This window comes from Phocoena phocoena, chromosome 9 (genome assembly GCF_963924675.1).
Source record: "Phocoena phocoena chromosome 9, mPhoPho1.1, whole genome shotgun sequence".
Taxonomy (NCBI): domain Eukaryota; kingdom Metazoa; phylum Chordata; class Mammalia; order Artiodactyla; family Phocoenidae; genus Phocoena; species Phocoena phocoena.
The window spans coordinates 47693007-47716682 of NC_089227.1; the positions used below are offsets into that span (position 1 = coordinate 47693007).

General features: G+C 35.8%; 1 protein-coding gene across 4 annotated transcripts in view; it reads right to left on the bottom strand.

Annotated features, from left to right (window-relative positions):
* PPP1R9A (protein phosphatase 1 regulatory subunit 9A) overlaps window positions 1–23676 on the bottom strand; it is a 311948-nt gene that overhangs the window by 80727 nt on the left and 207545 nt on the right. For all 4 annotated transcript variants that reach the window (XM_065883481.1, XM_065883482.1, XM_065883479.1 and 1 more), the window contains one exon: window positions 16974–17109. In XM_065883481.1, the coding sequence (XP_065739553.1) occupies window positions 16974–17109 (136 nt within the window). The remainder of the gene's footprint in view (window positions 1–16973; window positions 17110–23676) is intronic.

Genomic DNA, 23676 nt, shown 5'->3' on the forward strand with positions numbered 1-23676 from the left:
GAATTTGGTTATATATATTTTCAGACTCAGTTCTGTGTGAGAACAGAAGAGAGTTGCTTTTTCTCTGGAGGAGAAAGACCTCAAACTAACACTTTAATGTTTAAAATTCCTAAGTCTGTGCCAACCATCCAGATGGCTTTCAGCAAAAGCATCCCCTTCTCTGCAAAGGCATCTCTCTTTCCATTTTCGGTCAGTTGACTTCTGTGTGTCCTGATTTTGTAGTGTTGGGCTACTTAGTCCCTTTTCACATCACTGGGAATAACAGCACCTTCTTCATAAGGTGGTTGGGAGAACTTCTAGTAGTGATATATTCAAAGTATTGATCATAGTGCCTAGAATATGCTAAATGACAAGATGACTTTATGACTACTATTATTTTCACTGTCCCTCGTTTCTCCAGGACAATGCCACAGAACAGTACAACAAAAGAAGAGCATGACTTGGGGCTGGAGAGACCAGGGCCCCAAAAGAGAAAAAACAATGTCACAGCTGTATGATAGTGGGCAAGTCATTTAGCTTGTATCTTCCGTGATCTCCTCTTCTATAAAATGATTCAAAAGATACCAATCTCATAGGTATTGAGAGGATTCAAAGAAATAAAATATGTAAAACATCCAACATGATAGCCCAAGATATATATTCATTTCTCTCATTTATCAAGTCATTCAAAATTTTCTTGTCAGTCTTTGTTCTCAGAATGTTTTCTGACATTTCACTCCATTCTTACTGTCTAGTCGCCAAATCAAGAAACATCTAAAATCTCTATCTTGATTACTCATAAGGCCTCTTGTGTTCCCTGCCTTCAGATGCTCAGCGCCTCAGGTCACTGATAATACTGCTGGCAAATTATTCTTCCTAAAATTCTGACCAAATAGATATAAGATTTGCCTATAAAATCCTCTGTAACAATTCAAATACACTTTTCCCTTCTTAAAATTGTTACAGCAATTGTGGTAGACCATCCAAAAATCAGAATTAGATGTTACGGAGTTTTAAAGTTTTTTTTTTAGTTTTTTTCTCCCTTCCTTTTCAAAAGTATACTCCTCAAAAGCAGGGACTCTCTTTACCACTCTGGTAGGAAAGCTCTAAAATGACCCCTAATGATCCCTTCTTCCTGGGCAATCATGCTCTCGTATAATCCTTTCCCTTGAATGTGGACTGGATCTACAGACTCACTTCTTTTTTTTTTTAATTAATTTATTTTTTAGTTTTGGCTGCATTGGATCTTTGTTGCTGCACGTGGGCTTTCTCTAGCTGCGGCGAGCTGGGACTACTCTTCGTTGCGGTGCGTGGTCTTCTCATTGTGGTGGCTTCTCTTGTTGCAGAGCACGGGCTCTAGATGCATGGGCTTCAGTAGTTGTGGCACATGGGCTCAACAGTTGTGGCTCATGGGCTGTAGAGCGCAGGCTCAGTAGTTGTGGTGCCCAGGCTTGGTTGCTCTGTGGCATGTGGGATCTTCCCAGACCAGGGCTTGAACCCGTGTCCCCTGCATTGGCAGGCAGATTCTTAACCACTGCGCCACCAGGCAAGTTCCTACAGACTCACTTCTAACAAGCACAATACAACAAAAGTGATGGGGTGTCACTTCTAAAATTAGTTTACAAAAAACTGTGACTGGCGTCTCTTTTGTCTTCTTGCTCTTCAAAAACAAGCCACCATGTTGTATGTGGCCCCATGGAGAGGTGCACATCACAAGGAACTGATGTTTCTGGCCAATAGCCAGCAAGGACCTGAGGCTTGCCAAAAGGCACATGAGGGAGCTTGGAAGTAGATCTCCTGCCTTCTGCCAACATCTGTGAGTGAGCTTGGAAGCAGATCTTCCTCCAGTTGAGCGTGTATATGACTGCACCTCTGGCTGAAACCTTATTTTTGGCCTTGCAAGAGATCTTGAGTCAGAGGTATCCAGGTAAACTGACCCACAGATACTGTAATACGTGAATACTTCTTATTTTAAGTTGCTGAGTTTTGGTGGTAATTTGTTATAGAGCAATAGAAAGGGGGTACTGCCATAACAAATATAGAAAAACAGGGAAGTCTGGAAACAGGCAGTGAATGAAGGCTGGCAGGAAGAATTTTTTTTTTTTTTTTGTGGTACGCGGGCCTCTCACTGCTGTGGCCTCTCCCGTTGCAGAACACAGGCTCCAGACGCGCAGGCCCAGTGGCCATGGCCCACGGGCCCAGCCGCTCCGCTGCATGTGGGATTCTCCCAGACCGGGGCACGAACCCGTGTCCCCTGCATCGGCAGGCGGACTCTCAACCACTGCGCCAACAGGGAAGTCCTGGCAGGAAGAATTTTGAAGAGTATGCTAAAGCAGCCTAAATTGCCTTGAAAAGACTGTAAGTGGAGATCTGGAAGGGGGATCCTTGCTGTGTAGTGGCAGAAAGCTTTGCCACATTACCACCTTCTGTAAGGAAAATGTAGGAAATATCCCTACTGAACTGAGTGAGCCAGGGAAGTAGATTTCCAAACAAAGTGCTGAAGGCGCTGCCTGATTTCTTCCTGCTGCTTCTACTAAAATATGACAAACAGAGATCAATTGAGAGGACTGTTGAACAGAAAGGAACCAAGACTTGATGGTTCTGAAAGTCTTGATTCTAAAATTAAGAAATGGCTTCCAAACAAAGTTCAAATCCAGGATACTGTCATGGTCTAAAAATGAAGCAGCAGCTGTGACCATAAAACTCTTTTGTTAAGAATTCTGAGCTTAGGAAACTCAAATTTTTTATAATAGGTGGTAAGCAAGTCTGTCACCTACCCTGAAGAGAGATACTATCTCTATTTTCCAAGGTTGTTCATTATACAAATATCATTGAAAAAATAATCTGAAACAAAGGCCAACATGCCTCTGCTCACAAGACATGCAGAGAAGTGAGAGAGCCATGGGGGAATTGTCTCCCAACAATATCCACCCTCATTTCTACACTATCTTGACAACTGGTGAATTTTTCCGTGAGTATGACATTCCCTTGACTACACTGATACGTGTGACCAAGACTGGCTAGGACCAAAACTGTTCAGTCTGTCTCACAGCATATAATTAAAACTACTATTAAAAGAACTCCAAACAGCAGAATGAGCCCAACTTGCAGTACTGAGATCAACCATACTTCCCAGGCTTCCAGACTCTACTGGCTAAACAAATCCCATAAACGATCAGGGGTTACCTTAGAAATCCAGGTAGCTTTCTCCTTAAGCTTCTTCACTGAGTTTTCCACTTGGTCTAAGGTATTAATCCAGATACAGCAGGAGGTATCAGTGATTGCACAGACTAGGCATTGGACCACAGGAGGAAATCTAGGGTTCAGGGCGATTCTATCACCCACCACTGGCCAGTGAGTTGAGGTCAACCTGAATGCCTTCCAGGATAGAGGTGGTGTCATTGATAACATCACCTAAAGTTTGGAACAAATTTTGAACCACCTTATCTAATTAAATGACTCCAAACCTAAGAATAATTGCATATAAATTGCATATAAATAAAAAGTCAGCTATCCCCCAGGAAAGCAACCCCGATTAACTAAGAACAGCCTCACTTCTAATGTCATCTGAGGGCTACATGATCTGATAATTACAGTGTTTCTTTTAATACACGAAGGCCTCTTATGACTACCCCTAAGCTTCATGAAAAGTCTCAAGAGTGTGATCAATTGCCACAATTTGTTTCTGTAGTTTGCCATCCTAAACTTTAATCTGTAATTTTCCAAGTGACAGACCAACAGGCTGTTGACAGCAGCTCAAAAATCAGTAAAAATATCACAAGGTTCATCAAGGGGAGTACTGGCCAGAGTTATAAGTATGACCTTGAATTCTGCCCAGTGAGCAAAGTGACCATGTTCATTTTGGGGTCTGCATAGCTAGTGCTGAGGTTGGAAAGCCAAGCAGGTGGAATTGGACAGCTTGGCTGAACCACTGGTGAAAGAAGCCCAGGCATTTAAGGAAACCTCTATGAACCAAAGGCCTCACTGAGCTAGAGGCCTTGTTTCAGGAGGATAGTTGCAGATAGTTCCCCCCAAATAAAAAGCTGCTACTCGTTCATGTAAATCTAAGATGCTGCTTGGCCAGGCTAGCAGCTTTCTTGAATCTATCATTTCCATTTGACAAGCAAAGTCTGTTGGGCCCTTCCAACCTTATTCGTCAGTGAGGTCAAGTTGACCCACATCAAACTGAGAATATTAGACCAGAGAGTGACAATGCCTCCATGGGTCGAGCATTCAGATTCAGTTTCCATAAGAGCTTAGTAGGAGGTTAATAGCTACCCCATCTCCTCTTTCTTCGGTTGCTGCATCAGGCATGCAGTGTTGTGTTGAGAAATGGCCTGAGTATTCTGGCAGCCATTAAGTGTTTAAAATAAACTGCGATTTACCCTTCTCTTCCTGTGATTCTATATTGTTTCTACTGGACCACCTGGAATAAAACAGGGAGAGTCATCTACATATCCTATCACTTCTCTATATGTGGCAATCCTTGAGTGGGAGAATCACCACTGTCACTAATGGCACAAAAAACTGCAGGCATATAAGAAATCAATTCCACTGCAGATTTAGCAGTGGAAGAATAACAGCTTTACACTGCATCTGCCAAAAGGGTCCCATCCACCATTTAAAGGCCTCTCCAGCTTTCCTTCTTGCTTTGGACTCTGCCCAAACCACATCAGTTGAATCTGGATATTCTTTCTCACTATGGGATCAGGTGAGATGCTGACTGGTGAGCCAGCATCCACAGAACCATAAAGTTTGAGTGCCTCCCCTCCCAGTTTCCCAGTATATTCAAGGGGTTCATATAGCATTTGATCTCTCTGGAGGACAAAGAGATCTACCTTAGCCTGACCCCTCATCATCTTTCTCCTAAAAGCAGCTGAGGTTAGGGTAGTGAGAGGGGACATCAAGGGGCACGGAGGCAGGGAGAAGCTCTGTGCCTGTAATAAGGTGCCATAATAATTCATTTCCAATTATTCAGTTGATTTAATCATTCAATTTCATGTAATAAGTAATAGTGCATTTTCAGTTTTGAGCAGTGCAGTGGTTAATATGTTTTAACCAAACTTCCAATGTCTGTGGTCCACCTAAAACGCTATGCAGGGTGAGTCATCATTACTGATAGAACCAATCTAGCTTCAGGGAGTTTTTGACTCAGAAGCCTTGTCCTTGACTCCTACAGCAGGGACTCTGTTATGGAGTCCATCTCAATCTGGAGTCCAGTCATTAAGTGCAGTGTGAACATAAGGGATGGGGACGTTTTTCAAGTGGTAATGCTGACTGCAAGAATTTATCCAGATTGTTTTGAACAAAATAGTGTCTCATTCTCTGGTGAGTTACTTTTATCAGCATTATAGACCAGTTAGGACCCAAATATTCATCCATGGTTTCCCACAGGAGTCTGTCAATTTGAAAGAAATCTCCCCGACAGGGCTAATCTTCCCTTATAGCAGTCAAGACCCACTGCAAAAAGCTTCACGACGTTTTACTGTCTGAGTGAATCTAAAGTTGGCATGATAAACTGCAGGAGGGGTTGAGTCAAAAGGCAGCTCAACTGTTGCTATTTCTCCTTAACTAGCATTATGTTCCTTGTCCCATAATCTCCCCAGTGAACCAGCCAAAGTTTTAAGGATTTACCAGGCTTTTGACTATGACAATGACAAATTCCTTCCTTTCATGCTCAGTGTCAGGATGTATCCCTGTAACTGCTGTCTGAACAAGGTCAAGACCTTCTTCTAACCCAGAATGGGTCTTCATACTAGTTGATTTTTGTATTACGATTTTTGTGTTGGTATCTCAAGCCACAATTTCCAAAGAGTGATAAGAGAGCCAGAGGATTCCTGAACATGCAGCCATGTCAGTAGAGACACCCAGACATGCCTGGTAACCTGCATCTTTCATAACAGGCAGTAAGTATTACTGTCCTTGCTCGAGAGGGAAAGTCTACCTGTATCTTCCAAGACTGTTATCCATATAAACATTTGAACAGATAGTCTAGAACAAAGGGCAGTCAATGCCTCAGAAATGTTAGAGCCTTGGAGAGAACTGTTTCCTGATATTTTTTTTTTACTTATCAGAGTCTTCTGGTGTTGACATTTTACCCGCTCAAATGAAGCACAGAAACCTGATTTCCCTTTGCCCCAATTATTATTTAATGGAAAAAATGTCTAGAAAGTCAGCTGATTTTTAAAGTCCCTACAATATTATTCAGTTTACCTTTTCAAAGACTTTCCAACCATTATTCCTTTCTATATACTCAGCTCTGCAGGTAAACTGGTCTTTTTATTTCTTGAGCACACCTAATATTGGCCCAGCTTCTTAGTTACAGAAAACAAATAAACAATAACAAAAAACAACTTCTTGCAAATAAAAATTGAAACCACAAATCTCAAATTCATGCTTTTACTTTTGTATGTCCTTTGTTGTGATGATTCTTTTATACTATGGTTATCTGGCCTTTTGACAGATTGCCTTGAAAATGATTTAAATTCTTTACCATATATATTTATTGTTTCCACAGCAAAATAGCAAGCTTCTTGGGAGTATAAACTATATTTTTCTATGACTCAATATTCCTAATTCAATTCCTCTTAATAAATGATAGCTACTTACTAAGACATGAATGCCATTGTCTTTAAATCTCTGATAAATATATTCTATATGAGGAGGGAACCAGTGATCCCTATTTTTCCCACTGAGATCCAGAACTAAACAGTCAATAGACCAAAGTAGACCTCTGTATTCAAATGTCACATTGCAATTTCAAATTGGCAGCCTTCCTTGAGTTTCATTTTACTTGCCAAGGAAACAATGAAGCACTTATTCTGATGCCAGCAGGACTGTGGGAAGAGACTAAGAGATTTGTATTTCCCTAAATCTTTAATCTGCAGAAGAGAACAACTGCACTGACCAAGTGGCACATGTTATTATTATCTTAATAATTCTTTAATCTTACAACGAACTGAATCTTGGAAAATATGGTGTATTCATATAAAAATTGACTCATATGATTGCAAAAATGCTGATTATCACATAGAACCAGAAGTTACAGCTACAGAATTTATAGTAAACAAAAAAGTAAAACCAACAAAAATATTATTGATGGTATTTCTATGGATTATCTACAGATTAATAATAAATATAATCTCAAACTTATAATTTCCTATGAGGGAGAATAATTTTACTCCTTTCCTCATTATGGCTATCTGGTGGTTTGTGGAAGCAATTTCTTCTTGAGAAGTGTCTGCAATACCAGGACTCAAAAGTCTTTACATCAGTTTTCCTGGCATCTTTAAACTGGACAACTCCAGCTCTGATTGCATCTAACCCTTCCCACAAACTCCCATTACCCTAGGCTATTTACAATGCATATTCTGTTCCAGCAGGTGTGAGGCTGAGTGGAGAAATCTGCGATCTTAAAGAAATACTATGAGAGTCCCACTTTAAGACACAGAGTCTCAAGTCATTTTATAGGTCCTTGGAGAGCAGGAATCATGTCATATTCACTTTATATCCACATAACTATTCAACATAAGCAATTGGACATGCCAGATTTTAGTTTTCTTCATTAAATATTGAGTTGACACAAAGAGTATTTATGAAATATACAAAAAGGATAATGAATAATGATGTAACCACCACCAATTAACTAACAACTTAAGAAAAGGAGCAGTACCACTACATTTCAATTATAATCCTCTCTGTGTGCCTCCCTGATTCTATTTTACTCGCCTGCCCTTCGGAATAATTCTGCTGAATTTTATTATTCTTGTTGTTCTTTAGTTTTACTATATTTTTTTAATGACTAAACAATGTATCATTAATTTTTACATGATTTTAAACTTCATATAAATGGAATCATGTATTCTTCTGTGCCTTTCTCCTTTTAATGGTATGCTTCTGAAATTCCTCTGACTGTTGTGCACTGCAAAAACAACTTCTGTGTATCATTCCACTGAATGAATATACTACAGTATATTTACCCATTCTCTTCTTCATAGAAATGTCAGTTGTATCCAATTCTTTTCTATTACAAGAATGATAATTACACATGTCTTACACTTCATGAATTTAAGAATTTTACTAAGGTGTTTAGTAAGAAATATAACTGTTGAGTCAACTTTACTAGATAATGCCAAATTGTTTTTCAAAGTGAATGGGCCTATTTATACTCCTATTGCAGAGAATAAGAGCTCCTTTTACTCCATATCCCCACCAAAACTTAAAATATCCGATTTAAATCAATTTAGTAGGTAGGAAATAGTATTTCATTTTGGTTTTTAACGTTTACATTTTGATTCCTAATATGTTTGGGCATCTTTTCATGTATTCGTTGGCCACTGAGATTTCTTCTGCTACGATATGACTATTCAAGCCAATAGCCCATAAGCAGTCTTTCCCACTGGCTCATGGAGGACTTTTTAGATAATTCTCTTTCAGTTATTTAGTTTTCAAATATTTTCTTCCAGCTTCTGGTATGTCTTGTTGCTTTCACAAAGGCATTCTTTTGATGAATAAAAGTTCTTAATCTTAATGTCAATTTTCTCAATTGTTTCCTTTATGGATTTGCTTTTCTTAAGTGTTCCTTAACGTAATGAACCATTTCTTACACTGAAGTCTTAAAGATATTCTTGTACAGTCTTCTAAATTTTTTAGTTTTGCTTTTCACATTTGAGTAGTTAATCTACCTGGAATGTAGCCCATGGGGCTCTAGCTTTACGATGGAGTTCTTCAATTAGAATTCCACTTTGGGTGGGCCGTGGGCTTTTTCCATTGTAACCCAAAGCAACACCAATTACAGTATAATCATAATATAGAGAACACTTAGGATAAGTATGACATTATGGTAGAGATATGAAAGAAGCCAGACATTAAAAAGTATGTACTTTATGATTCCATTCAAATGACATTCTAGGATTGACAAAATTATAGTGTCAGAAAGCAGACTGAATGCTTTTTTGGGGCTGAGAGTGACTGCAAAGTTCTATAAGGGAACTATTTGAGGTGATGAAAATGTTCTGTATATTTATTGTGGTGGTGGTTATTCATCACACTGTTAACCTAAACACATTTGAAATTGGTGCATTTTATTGTATATAAATTATTCTTCATTAATGTTGATTTTAATATGTGAAATATGGATATACAGTAATAAAAATTATCAAATTACACACTTAAGATCTGCACATTTTGTTCTCTGTCAATAAAATAATTTTCAAAAACCCCTTTAAAAACCAGAATTCCAGAAATCAATTAAGAGTTTTTACCACCACCCTTACTAGCATCAGTATCAGTTTAAAGTAAATGGAGCCCTTATCAGACCAGGTAAACCTCCACAGTAAGGCATCTTTAGGACGTCAGTCCTTGGTCAGGTCACCATTTAGTTTTTCCTGCTGATGAAAATGTATTTCTATGATTGAAGCCTATTTCTAAGTTAATACAATGGGCAGGAGAAGATGGTTATCTATGCAGTATTGATCTTGGCATCATTTAGGACATTTCAACTATTCTATTTCTACCACATGTTTATTCATTTATGACTAAAAAGTCATGTCAATGTGAGTCACCAGGTTGCCATTTCTAAGGTCCTAAAGGTTTTCAAGGAATGAAATAAGCATATTTATTTTTTTGGTTTTACATGCAGAAGATTTTGGTGCAGTGTGACAGAAATCGGGTCTTCTTGTAAATTCATGGTCTCTCAAAACAATTAAAATGTGGTAGCAAAAGCCCACAGAACGTTGCTAAACCCCAAAGTGCCAAAGACAAGTACAGCTTATTCCTTCAGCCCTTTCCCTGTCTTCACTCTCTAGTCTAACTAGGTTTGACATTTCTTTTATCTCTGTATTGTATGCCATTCTTCCTTCACTATTTCAGATTATGTTCCTAACTAAATTTCATTCTCCTCATTTAACTCTACTCTCCACTTTTCATCTTAATATCCTTTGGGTGATTCAAGTCAGTTCAATTTCTTGGCTTCCTCTAATCTGCCCAGTGCTGTGCTCACCACTGTATGTATTAAAAATCAACCAGCTGGGCTTCCCTGGTGGCACAGTGGTTAAGAGTCCGCCTGCCGATGCAGGGGACACGGGTTCGTGCCCCGGTCCGGGAAGATCCCACATGCTGCGGAGTGGCTGGGCCCGTCAGCCATGGCCGCTGAGCCTGCGCGTCTGGAGCCTGTGCTCCGCAACGGGAGAGGCCATAACAGTGAGAGGCCCGCGTACCGCAAAAAAAAAAAAAAAAAAAAAAAAAAATCAACCAGCTATCGAGACCTGTCATTGAAGACATTACAAGCTTATGGGTAAAAAATGATAGAGAGCGATACACAAGGTGCTACTGACTCAGTTAAGAAAGGGCCCTCAGCCCAGCTGAGAGAACCCAGGAAAGCTTTTTGGAGGAGACAGATGAAATATAAACAGAGACCTGAACGGTGAACAGGATTAGTGGGCACAAAAGAGCAACAAAGACTGTATGGAATGACATTCAAGGTAAAGAAAACAGGAGGAGCAAAGGCATGGGAAACCACAGGATCCTTATGGCCCACTGGAAAGTTAGTCAGTTTCCCAAGCTAATAAGGCCCATCTCTCACTAGGCATTTTAGCATTTTAGAGCTTTTTGGTAAAAAATTATATTCAATTTATAAATGCTTTTAAAGTTGGAAAAAATGCTGTCATTTGTGTTTGTTTCTGTGACATTTCTGTAACACTGCAAACTCTGTGGTTCATCACTGAATTGTTCTAGCATGGTTTCTAGAAAGTACAAAGTCTATAATCTCAGAGGAATTTAATGGCTTAGAAGTACTCGATAAAGTGTATCTGATATTTCATATTTGGCTCATGAATTAATATGACAATGTGGTAGTTGGAAAGAAAGTAAGAAAACATATTCAAATCACTTGAATTATGATAAACAAAATAAAACTAAAAAAATGAGCTACAAACAGATGGCATTATTTAGGCAAAGGTTTCTATTCTAACTTCTAATTTCCCTTTACAATGCACATCTTCCTGTCTCTGCTCCATGTTATAAATAATAATATTTCTATACACAAAGAATATTTCTAGAGAGGACCTTTCAAGTAGAGGAAGATGTCCGCCTCCTGGGGATAGTGCATTTATGTGGGTGTATATGTGCATGTGCACACATGCATGTGTACACTGCTTAGGTAAGACCAAGAATGGATACAGTCTTTAACTGAGTGTCTTCCAAGCACCTTATGATTCTGGGTTTCAATTACAATGACCACTACTATAGATTTGGGGATCACAAACCAAAGGACATAATTAAATTAAATAATTTTAAAGGTCCAGTCAAACTGGAGTCTGTAAACAAGCTGTTTTCCTTGTTTTGTACTTCTTCTATTCTTCTGGCTCATCTAATCACCATAAAGCAATCTCCCTTTTAAATATACCTGACTTTCCATTTCTAAGTTATTCTGTCACTGTTACTGGCAGCTAAAGATAGTGAGAATTAGTTTATGATTTAAAGTGTAAAATCTTTTTACACATTTTAGTATGCCTACCATATAAACTGTGCAAACAAGTACTATTATAATTTAAATATATATACATTTCGTTTTTTGAAAAATTAAGAACTTTGTATCAAACGATCCTTTTCTAAAAAAATAATCACTGGATTTAAAGACAATATAAGTCACCGTGTATGTTATATTTTATGAACATCATACAGCTCTGTTGTTGGATATCTTTTTCTTCCCTTTAATATAAATCACAAAATATTTAAAATGTTAGGAGTTTAAAACACCCATGGTTAAATATTAGGAAGTGAGCCCAAATTGCAGAAACTGTGCCTAAAGTACGTGCTATGTTTCAGAGTTAATTATTTTTCAATTGGTTATTTTCAAACTATTATTCAACATACAAAACACATGGCTCTAGAGAAGTTCTTCCAAGCACAGAGCTAGTTAATAAGACACATAGAATATTTAACTTCACACATGAAAGCAGGAAGGTACAGATAAGCATTATTTTCCACCAAAAAACAAACCTTAAGGAAATAGTTGTTATTGTTATTGCAGTTGCCAGACACTCCTTGCAATTCAGCCACAGTGTTCTAAAATGGTTGACAACAAAAATTAAAAAAGGCTTTTTCCCCCACTAGAGAGAACAGCCTAATGAGAGAAAAAACACTGAAGTTCCAGTGCTTGCTGTAACATGAACTTTCAAGAACTAATACCCCTAACGCTTAGTTCCTTAGCCCTATACACACAGCATAAAGCCAGTTCACATTACTAAAAGGCCATCCATAATAACTGCAGTCTCTTGTTCACACGACACCAGCTGCTTCCAGACAGGGACAGCAAACAGCATGAGTCAAGTTTAATGTTATCCCTTTAATGCTTTTCACATAAAAATTACATTGTTGTAAACCTTTAACACATGCAAACCATAGCTTCCATTGTATTTCTGCCTCTAATTATTATATATTAACACAAGCAATAAAAATGCATATCCATGTAGGCAGTTGCTCTAAATGGTATTTAATACTTTAAAAGATTCTAAAAAAATAATGTTGTCATGATACAGTTGTTAATAATTTCTAGTAATAAAAACAAATTACGAAAAAAAGATTAAGTTATATTTTAAGAGAAGGAGGCTTGGTTTCTGGAGTGATGATTAATCTTGCTTTGAACTACTACACAAAGCGGCTTTGAAATGCCATATATACTCTAAGACTTTAAAGTGTAATAAATATTATATTTAAAGAAGCAAGACCAAAATAATCATATAATTTAAAAAGTGTATGTAAAATAATTCATTTTAATGTGAATGACCATTATATACTTTCTAATTTAAAAAAGTGGTACAGTACCAGTTCATACTTCATTTCCAGTCTGAGCCCACAGTGTTTCACATTGCATATTGCTCTTTGATAGAAACAGATACCCAAAATATACATACATGACCTACGCTACACAAAACATATACCAGAATTACGTCACCTCACCATTAAAAGGTAAACATTCGTAACTGTGGCGTATGAATGGAAATTAAACTTGTTATTGAAAATAAAATCTAGTTGAAAAATTTACCATACCCCCAGAATTTCGTGGGATAGTGCTGACTGTCTGAGGGGTTTACTGAAATCCTCCATGGTTACCTTTCAGATTGTTTAAAAAAAAAAAAAAAGGAAAGAAAGAAAGAAAAAGAAATGAACAATAATTCTATAAATCCAGAAGTACAATCACCCAATCACAGATATATTCAGATCTACGTTTAAAATTTTTCAGTGGTTCAGATTTATACCTCCCTCTTCTTTATAGGATCCTCCCTTTTATTTTTCAGCCTTTAGGCAGAGCTATTTTAACTTTTTTTAAAAATCATAATGTTTAACAGAGAATGAACAGAAACAGGAGTGCAATTCTAACTGAACTGGGTGTTTGCTTATTTTAAACTCTATTCTAGTTTAAATATTTGAAGGAAAAAACCCCAGAAAATTCAGAAATTTAAATGAAGTTTGGGAATTATCTATATATTTTAAATTCTACTGGAGTATGATTTATAATTTCTTAAAACATTAAAACAGATATATGTAAGCACACACAATACATAGTAAGGTATTCTTAATCCTAAATATGGTTCTGATAAGATGCCCACTGAACTTTTACAATTTCAGGATATATTTCTCACATGTTTTCCCTGTAGGCAGTTCAAGCAAGCAACTCCCCTCTGTCAATGTGACAGGTTCCAAGTTAGAATCAACCTTGGATTATTTGACCAAAACCAGAGCTATCTATTCTTCAGCAGACAAAGCTGATCTAAGTGCTGGCTCTGGAAATTAGTTGGATGAACATGGCTGTTCTGCATTTAATTAGAGGTTTTCCTGGCTGGCCCAGGGAATGTCACAGGGGATATTATCAAATAAAAACGATTCTAACTTTGAAATCATAGGATGATTCTATAAATGAGAAGAAAAACAAGAAACCAAGTGATTGATTACACAACTCAGGGTTAACAAAGATATGTAAATCAAGAAATTGTTCAATTACATATAAAATTAAATCAATTATTCAAGGACCATTTACTCACTGGATAACAAATATTGGTTCTTCTCATTTCCATTATGTCTCTTACTTTTCATTAACACAGAGAGAGAATAAATAAAAAATAAGGACATAACACTCAGGTCAATCAATTTAACAATATCTGGTTAAATTGTAACCAGATAGTAAAAAATTAGTAAAAAATGAATTTCATCAAGTAAATAAATTAACATGTGTACACAAAAGTAGATTTTTACTATTTGCAGGGTGTTCATCTCTCCGATGCACAGAAAATTAATGGTAGGTTTTAGTTGGGCATGCTTTGGTGAGGCAGTGTGTAACACACAAGAAAGGGAAAAAGGTACCTCAGAGAGGAACAGGAGAGAGAAACAATGGGAAAGGGTTCCTTGACCTTTTCAATAAAGTGAAGGTTACTTGGAGTAGCATAATAGCAAGCACCTGCTTTCTATTTCTACAACTTACAGACAGAAGAAAAAGTTTAACCTAAAGCTAAACTCTGTTTTTTTTGTAAAATAGTTGTATACTTAGCTATTCTTCCCTTTAAGCCCTATCTTCATAGGCTACTTCTGAATTAAGTATTTACCTATAGTAAAATAATTCTGCAAGTCTTCAATCCCCCTATTATTAGAAATATAGAACAAAGAATTACAGAACCTAAGTATTACAAGAAACTCCATAAGCCAAAACAGGAATCTTCCTTCCAGCATCTCTTGTTCCCCAGTTACTCTGTGTGTGCCTCAAAACAGACAGACCCATCAGTCTACTCCATTCAAAATTAGCAGTGTGTTGCAAAGAGTCCAGGCCTTGGAGCCAGGAAGACCCTGTTCCCATCCTAAATCTGGCAACTACTAGCTATACCACTGGAAAAAGCCTCAATTACTACGTTTTTAGAAAAAAAAAAAAATAGATTCTTCTGCTTGCTGTAAAGATTACATGAAACCATGTAGGAAAGGCACCTGGCCTAGTGCCTGGCACTGAATATTTATTTACCCTCCTTGCCCCTGAGAATATCTGCTCAGGTGACAATCAACTAACTCTGCTCTCCTTATAAAAACAGGCAAACAAACAAACAAAATCCATATGATGTACTCCTAAGTATAAATGTTGAATGATAAATATTCCTTTTGCATTTAGTCAAATTTTTAAATTAGAGAAAATCTGATATTAAAAAAAAGCTTTAGCTGCTTAAGTTGAAAACCTTGGGGGATGAATGTGATCATTTCCTCAAAATAACTGGAGGAAGTATGTAGTAAATGATCTAGAAATTTCAGTTGGGAAGCCTCAATTAAAGAACTATCTTATTTTCCCTCTGTCCTTGCTACACCTGATGCTTCATTTCACAGGCTCATGGAATATTAGAAACTGGAAGGAATTTAGAGATTTAGCCCAATACCTGTACTTTAAAGCAAAGACAGCTGAGGTCCACAGAGACTGAAAAATTTGGCTTCCTCACCTTCCACCACTTGATGTCACCCGTACTCCCCTGAACCTCAGATCCAAATTCTTTCTAACAGAGTGAGCAGGTAAAAGCCAAACCTGCCGAGAATGATTCTACAATCCTAATTCAGGCTTGAAGCCAAAGCAAATCAGTGTCTCTGATAAAACACAAAACTGAAAACTAGGGAAGATGAAAGCTCAAATATTTGAGGAAATCCCTTTTTTAGTTTCGAAATCCCAGATAACATTTTCATATATAATATCTTAATATAGTACAAAAACAAAAAAAACCTTGCCCTTTAAAGTGAATTCTGAAAGTGAAAAACTAAATCAACTAAATAGAATTCTAAGAAACTAATTCACTCAAGTGAAGAATTTCTAATGTTTACTCTTAGATTAACAATTAACTGAAGCACCATCTTAAAATTTTCTACTATAATAAAGAGAGAATACATCCTCACTATACTACAAACAGATAAAAAATTAAGATACATTTGGGTTAGAACACTCCAGACTAAAAATACATGAAAAATATTTGAATGTCTCTTTATTGGTCTTCACTAGGTCCTGGCTAGAAACCAAGAAAAGTTCTGGAAAAAGAATATATTCAGATGAGCAGAGGTTGAACATATGAAGTTACACCATCCTTATTTATATCAGCTGGTATGAAGAAGAGTATTTGTTTTACCTGAATATTTACTATGTTTATGAGGTATGAAATACTGCAACTAAATTGTTGATGGATCCTTTGACATGCCAATGTGAAACATATGCATGTTTAAACATGTTTATAATAAAGTATGTTGTCCCATTTTATCAATGTACATTTGGCATTTACATTAGAAATAGACCAGCATCTGTATTATATTACAACACACAAGGGTTCCATAGAGAAGTTTTCACTTGGGGGTTAGCTTCTATTCATTTGCTTGATCTCCTGCAGAGAGCAGGATGCAAAATTATTCCAGTATGTATCTACTCTACGGAATATGTGCTGGTGGAAAAGCTTTGTTCTGCATTATGTTAGCACAAATCATAGTGAGCAGATCCAAAGAACTTTCTCTTCCTGGGGGGGAAAAAACCTGAAAACACTCGGCAATTTTCAGTACTTCTCTGTGTATGTTTGTGTATATATATGTGCCTTTTCACTCAGAATGTTTACCGATTTAGAAAATTTAGAAAAAATTGAAAAAATATAAACCAAAGAGAGAAAATCACCTAATTCCAACAAAAAGATAGCTACTATTCACATTTTGGTATTCTTACCCTTTTTTGTTTCAGTGAATTTATCTTAATACTGTGGTAAAAGAGGACTTATTTGATCTAGAAGTCTTCATACTGTAAATATGATACCATTACTTGACTGATAAGCTAATAACACACGCAAGTAATATTTCCTTTCTGTGAGCTGAATGTTGACACGTTCTCCTTGAGAAACTGCAAAGACCTGTCATACTGTTATACGGTAAAGAGAGGTTTATCAAGTAGGGATGTAGTAAGAAGAAATGAAGGAAAAAGAACGTTTGCAAATGCAACTTACCTCATCATCGTCGGCATCATACTGGGCATAGTGCTGTTCAAGCAGCTCTCTCTGGCGCCTTTCTTGTTCCAGCGTTTGGCTTATCAACTGGGCAACCTCACTCACTTGTCCTGGTTTTTCTCGCCCAATAACAAATCTATACGAAGGTTAAAGAAAACTGATATAGTTAGACTCTCCAGCAAAAAGGAATGCTAAGAAAAGTAACCAAGCTTCATATTTCATCAGGGTACATCAAACCTCAAAAAAATAATACTACCTATATTTTTTGAAAGGTATGCCTGGGTAGAAGAAGAGGTTAGCTGAGCAATTAAAGTGATTTTTTCAGCCACAGCCCAAAGGAAAAGAAATGGGAAAAGTAAAGGATCATAAAAAATTATTACTTTAGGAGAAGACAAAACAGATGTAATCCATTCTACTTTACACATTTTTGATGCCCTGCAAAATGAAAGCAAGCTCATAATTTACTGTACCATTGAACTTCAGAATCATTTTCATAATTATGTCCTCTTTATAATGCAAAAACTACTTCAAAAATATTTTGAGGTATGGCATACCCTATGTGAGTAAATAAATAAAGAGGTACTGACCTGTTGCTAAGCAATTGTAACTCTGGAGATAAGAAAAAGAAGGGGAAACAAATGTAGTTTTTGTTTTTGTTTTTAAAATGAAAAACTAAAATAAGGAGAGGTGGCAAATTAGTTCATTTCTTTTGGAGAAAGATGCTGTGAGGAAGGATGTGGCCTCAAGAAATAAAGAGTCAAGGGGAAATATCTGTTGATACTAATTCCTATAAGTATAAAGAAAAAACCAGGAAAGCCATTTACTTATTGCCAGCTAGTCACTTATGATACACCCTCATTGATACTATGGTTCTTCCCCAACAAATTAATATTCACTTTTTAACATCTTTTCACACTAATATATGGTTCTATTTTTCTAAAAATACAAATAATATGTCTCCATGATATAGTTTCCATATATTACTTAACTTCATTATTTTGGATGTAACTGTTTAATCTTGCTTCTATGCTTAATTGATGATTTCCTCTGATTATAATACGTTGTTATTTTCAATTACAATTTTAAATGAAATACTCTACCATTCTCTGTACAAATTCACTAAAGGTCAAAATTTTTATACTTGGATGTTAGTAATTAAATGTCTTTTTAGAAATATTTTTATGTAGTTTCAAACAGGACTGTTGAAATTATGCTTGGGTATTCATTTATCATCTGAGTTACTTTCCTTTGGGAAATTACTAATTATTGAGTTGTAATAACTGTTTATATATTCTGGATATATATCCTTATCTATAAATGTTATAGATACATACACATACACAGATACATACATGCACACAAATCATATATGTATATGTTTGATTTATTACCTTCTCTCAATCTGTGGCTTGCTTTTTCATCTTCTTAATTGTGTCTTTCAAGGAAGTCCAATTTATCGCTTTTTAAAAGATTGTGCCTTGTGTTTCCTACCTAAGAAATCTTTTCCTGATTTAATATTGCTGAGATTTTTCTCCCATTTTTCTTGTTAAAGTTTTGACTTTTTATTAGGTATGCGAAATCTTTCAAACTAATTTTCATGCATGATGCTTGGTAAGGGGGGAGTTTCATTATTTTCCAAATGAGTAACCAGTTGTTTCCATACCATTTCTTAAAAAGACTATTCATTACCACCACTTGAATTACTCAGGGACATTTGTTGCAAATCAACTGACCATGTACTTGTGTGCTGATTTTTGGACTTTCCAATCTGTTCCATTGATGTATTTATCCTTGTACCAATACCACACTGCCTTGATTACTATATAGTAAATCTTGAAACTAGGTGCTATGAGTTATCCAACTATGTATATCTTTTTCAAAATTATTTTGACTATTCTAAGTTATCTAAATTGCTATATAACTTTTACAACCAGCTTGCCAATTTCATTTAAAAACCCCATTGATGTTTAATTTGGTATTGGTTTGAATCTATAGATTGTGGAGAACTGACATCTTAATAATATGGAATTGTCTGATCCATGAACATGGTATATCTCTGCATTTATTTTTCTTTATTTCTATTGAAATATAGTTGACATACAATATTATGTTAGTTACAGGTGTATTCATAATGATTTGACACTTGTACACATTATGAAATGATCACCACAATAAGTCTAGTAACCATCTGTCCCCATATTATTACAATATTACTGACCATATTCCTTATGCTGTAATATTACAACACCTTGACTTACTTATCATACAGCTAGAGATTTGTATCTCTTAAAACTTTCACCTATTTGGCTCACTCCCCACACACACCCCTCCCTCCAGGCAACAACCCATTTGCTGTCTATATCTGAGTCAGTTTTAATTTAAGTTTTTGTTTTGCTTTTCAGCTTCCAAATTTGAGCTCCTGTATTATTTGTCTTTCCTTTCTGACACATTTCACTTAGTATAACACCCTGTAGACACATCTATGTTGTCACAAATGGCAAGGTTTCATTTTTTATGGCTAATATTCCATTGTATAAATATATCACTTTGTCTTTATCCCTTTGCCTAATGTTGGACACTTAAGTTGCTTCTGTTTCTTGGCTATTGTAAATAATGCAGCAATGGACATTTGAGTGCATATATTTTTTCAAATAAGGGTTTTTGTTTTCTTCAAATAAATACCCAGAAGTAAAATTACTAAATTATATTGCAGTTCTGTTTTTAATTTTTTGAGGAACTTCCATACTACTTTCCATAGCGGCTGCACTGATTTACAATTCCAACAACAACACACAAGGGTTCCCTTTTCTCCACATCCTCACCAACACTTATTTGTTGTCCTTTTGATAACAGCCATTCTGACACGTGTGAGGTGATATCTCATTGTGATTTTGATTTGCATTTCCCTGATGATTAGTGATATTGAGCATCTTTTCATGTGTCTGTGGCCAAATGTCTTCTTTGGAAAAATGTCTATTCGGGTCCCCTGGCCATTTTTAAATAGGGTTCTTTGCTATTTTGATGTTGAGTTATATGAGTTCTTTGTATATTTTGGATATAAATCCCTTATCATTTTGCAAATACCTTCTCCCATTCAGTTGGCTGCCTTTTCATTTTGTTGATAGCTTCCTTCACTGTGCAGAGCTTTTCAGTTTAATGTAGTCCTATTTGTTTATTTTTGCTTTTGTTTCCCTTGCCTAAGAAGATGTATCCCAATAAATTGTATCGCTAGGACTGACGTCAAAGAGCATACAGCCTATATTTTTTTCTAGGAGTTTGATGGTTTCAGGTCTTACATTAAAGTCTTTAATCTAGTGTGAAAAAGTAGTCCAGTTTGGTTATTTTGCATGTAGCTGTCCAGTTATCCCAACACCATTTATTGAAGAGACTGTCTTTTCCCCATTTTGTATTCTTGCCTTCTTTGATTGACTATTTAAGTGTCATTTTATTTCTGAGATCTCTATTCTGTTCCATTGATTTATGTGTCTGTTTTTGTGCCAGTACCATACTATTTTGAATACTGTAACTTTGTAGTATAGTTTGAAATCAGAAGCATGATACCCCCAGCTTTGTTCTTTCTCAAGGCTATTTTGGCTATTTGGGGTCTTCTGTGATTCCAAACAAATTTTAGAATTATTTGCTCTAGTTGTGTGAAAAATGCTTTTGGTATTTTGATAGGGATTGCACCGAATCTGTAGACTGCCTGAGGAGCATTTTAACAATATTAACTCTTCCAATCCATAAGCATGGAATATATTTCCATTTTTTAATTTCATCTTCAGTATCTTCCATCCATGTCTAATAGTTTTCTGAGTAAAAGTCTTTTACCTCCTTAGTTAGGTTTATTTCTAGATACTTTACTCTTTATGATACAATTGTAAATTGGGTGGTTTTCTTAATTTCTCTTTCTGATATTTTGTTGTCTGTACAGAATTACAGGAGATTTCTGTATATTAATTTTGTAATCTGCTACTTTACTGAATTCATTTATTAGTTCTAAGTTTTTTGGTGGTGTCTTTAGGATTTTCTATATATATAGTATCAGGTCATCTGCAAAGTGATAGTTTTAATTCTTCTTTTCCAATATGGATTCCTTCTATTTCTTTTTCTTGTCTGATTGCTGTGGCTAGAACTTCCAATACCGTATTGAATAAAAGTGGCAAAAATGGGCATCCTTGTCTTGATCCTGATCTTAGAGGAAATGCTTTCAACTTTTCACCATTGAGTATGATGTTGGCTGTGGGTTTGTCATATATGGCCTTTATTATGTCAAGGTATGTTCCCTCTATACCCATGTTGTTGAGAGCTTTTATCATAAATGCATGTTGAATTTTGTTAAAAGCTTTTTCTACATCTATTGAGATAATATAATTTTTATTTTTCAATTTGTTAATGTGGTTATCACATTGATTTGTGGATACTGAACCATCCTTGCATCACTGGGATATAATCCTTTTAATGTATTGTTGAATTCAGTTTGTTAACATTTTGATGAGAATTTTTGCATCTAGGTTCATCAGTGACATTGGCCTGTGATTTTCTTTTTATGTGTGGTAATTTTGTCTGGTTTTGGTATCAGGATGATGCTGACCTCAGAACAAGTTCGGAAGCATTCCTTTCCCTTCAAATATTTGAAGTAGCTTGAGAGGGACAGATGTCAATTGTTCTTTAAATGTTTGGTAGAATTCATTAGTGAGGCCATTTGGTCCTGGACTTTTATTTTGTGGGGCATTTTAAAATTACTGATTCAATTTCATTACTGGTAATCAGTTTTTCTATTTCTTCCTGAATCAATCTTGGGAGTTGTACATTTCTAGGAATTTATTCATTTCTTCTAGGTTGTCTTCTATTGGTGTAAAACTGTGTAGTAATTTCCTGTGATTCTTTGCATTTCAGTGGTGTCAGTTGTAACTTCTCTTTCACTACTGACTTTATTTATTTGGGCTTTCCTTTTTTCTTGATGAGTCTGGCTAAAGTTTATCAATTTTGTTTATCTTTTCAAAAAACCAGCTCTTAGTTTCATTGATCTTTTCTATTTTTTTTTGTCTCTATTTCATTTACTTCTTCTCTGATCTTTATGATTTCTTTCATTCTACTAATTTTGAGTTTTGTTTGTCCCTCTTTTTCTACTTCCTTTAGGTGTAAGGTTAGATTGTTCGTTTGAGATTTTTGCTGTTTCCTGAGGTAATGCTGTATCACCATAAACCTTCCTCTTAGAACTGCTTTTGCTGTGTTCCATAGATTCTGGATCATCATGTTTCCATTTTCATTTGTCTCCAGGTATTTTTTAATTCCCTCTTTGACTTCTTCAGTGATCCACCGGTTGTTTAGTAGCATATTGTTTTGCCTCCATGTGTTTGTGTTTTTTGAAGTTTTTTTGGTTTCTAGTAGTTGACTTCTAGTCTATTTAGCATTGTGGTAGGGTAAGATACTTGATATGATTCCAATCTTCTTAAATTTAATGAGACTTGTTTTGTGGCCTAGCTAGTGATCTGTCCTGGAAAATGTTTCATGTGCACTTTAAAAGAATGTATATCTTGCTGCTTTTGGATGGAATGTGTGTGTGTGTGTGTGTGTGTGTGTGTGTGTGTATATATATATATATATATATATATATATATATATATATATATATATATATATTCTATGTGGTCTAATCTGTCATTTAAGACCAGTGTTTCCTTAATGATTTTCTGTCTTCATGATCTGCCTATTGATGTAAGTGGGGTGCTAAAGTCCCCTACTATTATTGTATTACTCTCAATCTCTCCCTTTATGTTTGTTAATATTTGCTGTATGTATTTAGGTGCTCCTATGTTGGGTGTACACATATTTACAACTGTTAAATCTTCTTGTTGGATTGATCCCTTGATCATTATGTGATGTCCTTCTTTGTCTCTTGCTGCAGTCTTTGTTTTAAAGTCTATCTTGTCTGATAGAAGTATTGCTACCCCAGCTTTCTGTTTCCATTTGCATGGAATACCTCTTTTCATCCCCTTATTTTCAGTCTGTGTGTGTCTTTAGATCTGAAATGAGACTCTCCTAGGCAGCATACATATGGCTCTTGTTTTTTAATCCATTCAGCCTCTTTATGTATTTTGATTGGAGCATTTTAATCCATTTACATTAAAGTAATTATTGATAGGTATGTACTTATTGCCACTGTGTTTACTGTTTTGGGGTTTTGTAGTTTTGTTTGTTTCTTCTTCTTTTGCTCTCTTTCCTTGTGATTTGATGACTGTCTCCAGTGTTATGTCTGGATTCCTTTCTCTTTTCTTGCATGTATGTATCTATTATAGGTTTTTGGCTAGTTGTTACCATGATGTTTATCTATAACAGCTATATATGTGATTATTTTAAGTTGATGATCTCTTAAATTTGACTGCATTCTAACAACCCCACATTTTTACTCCTCCCAACTTTTTTGTTATCATTTAACTTTTAACTTTTTTGTTATCATATTTTACATCTTTTTGGTTTTTGTAGCCCTTAGTTATTGTGGATACTGATGGTTTTACTTTTGTCTTTTAACCCTCCTACTAGCTTTATAAGTGGCTGATCTACTACCTTTACTATATGTTTGCCTTTACCAACGAGACCTTTTCTTTTGTAATTTAAATGTTTCTAGTTGTGGTCTTCTTTCTTCTGCTTAGAGAAGTCCTTTTAACTTTTCTTGTAAAGCCAATTTAGTGGTTTGAAATCT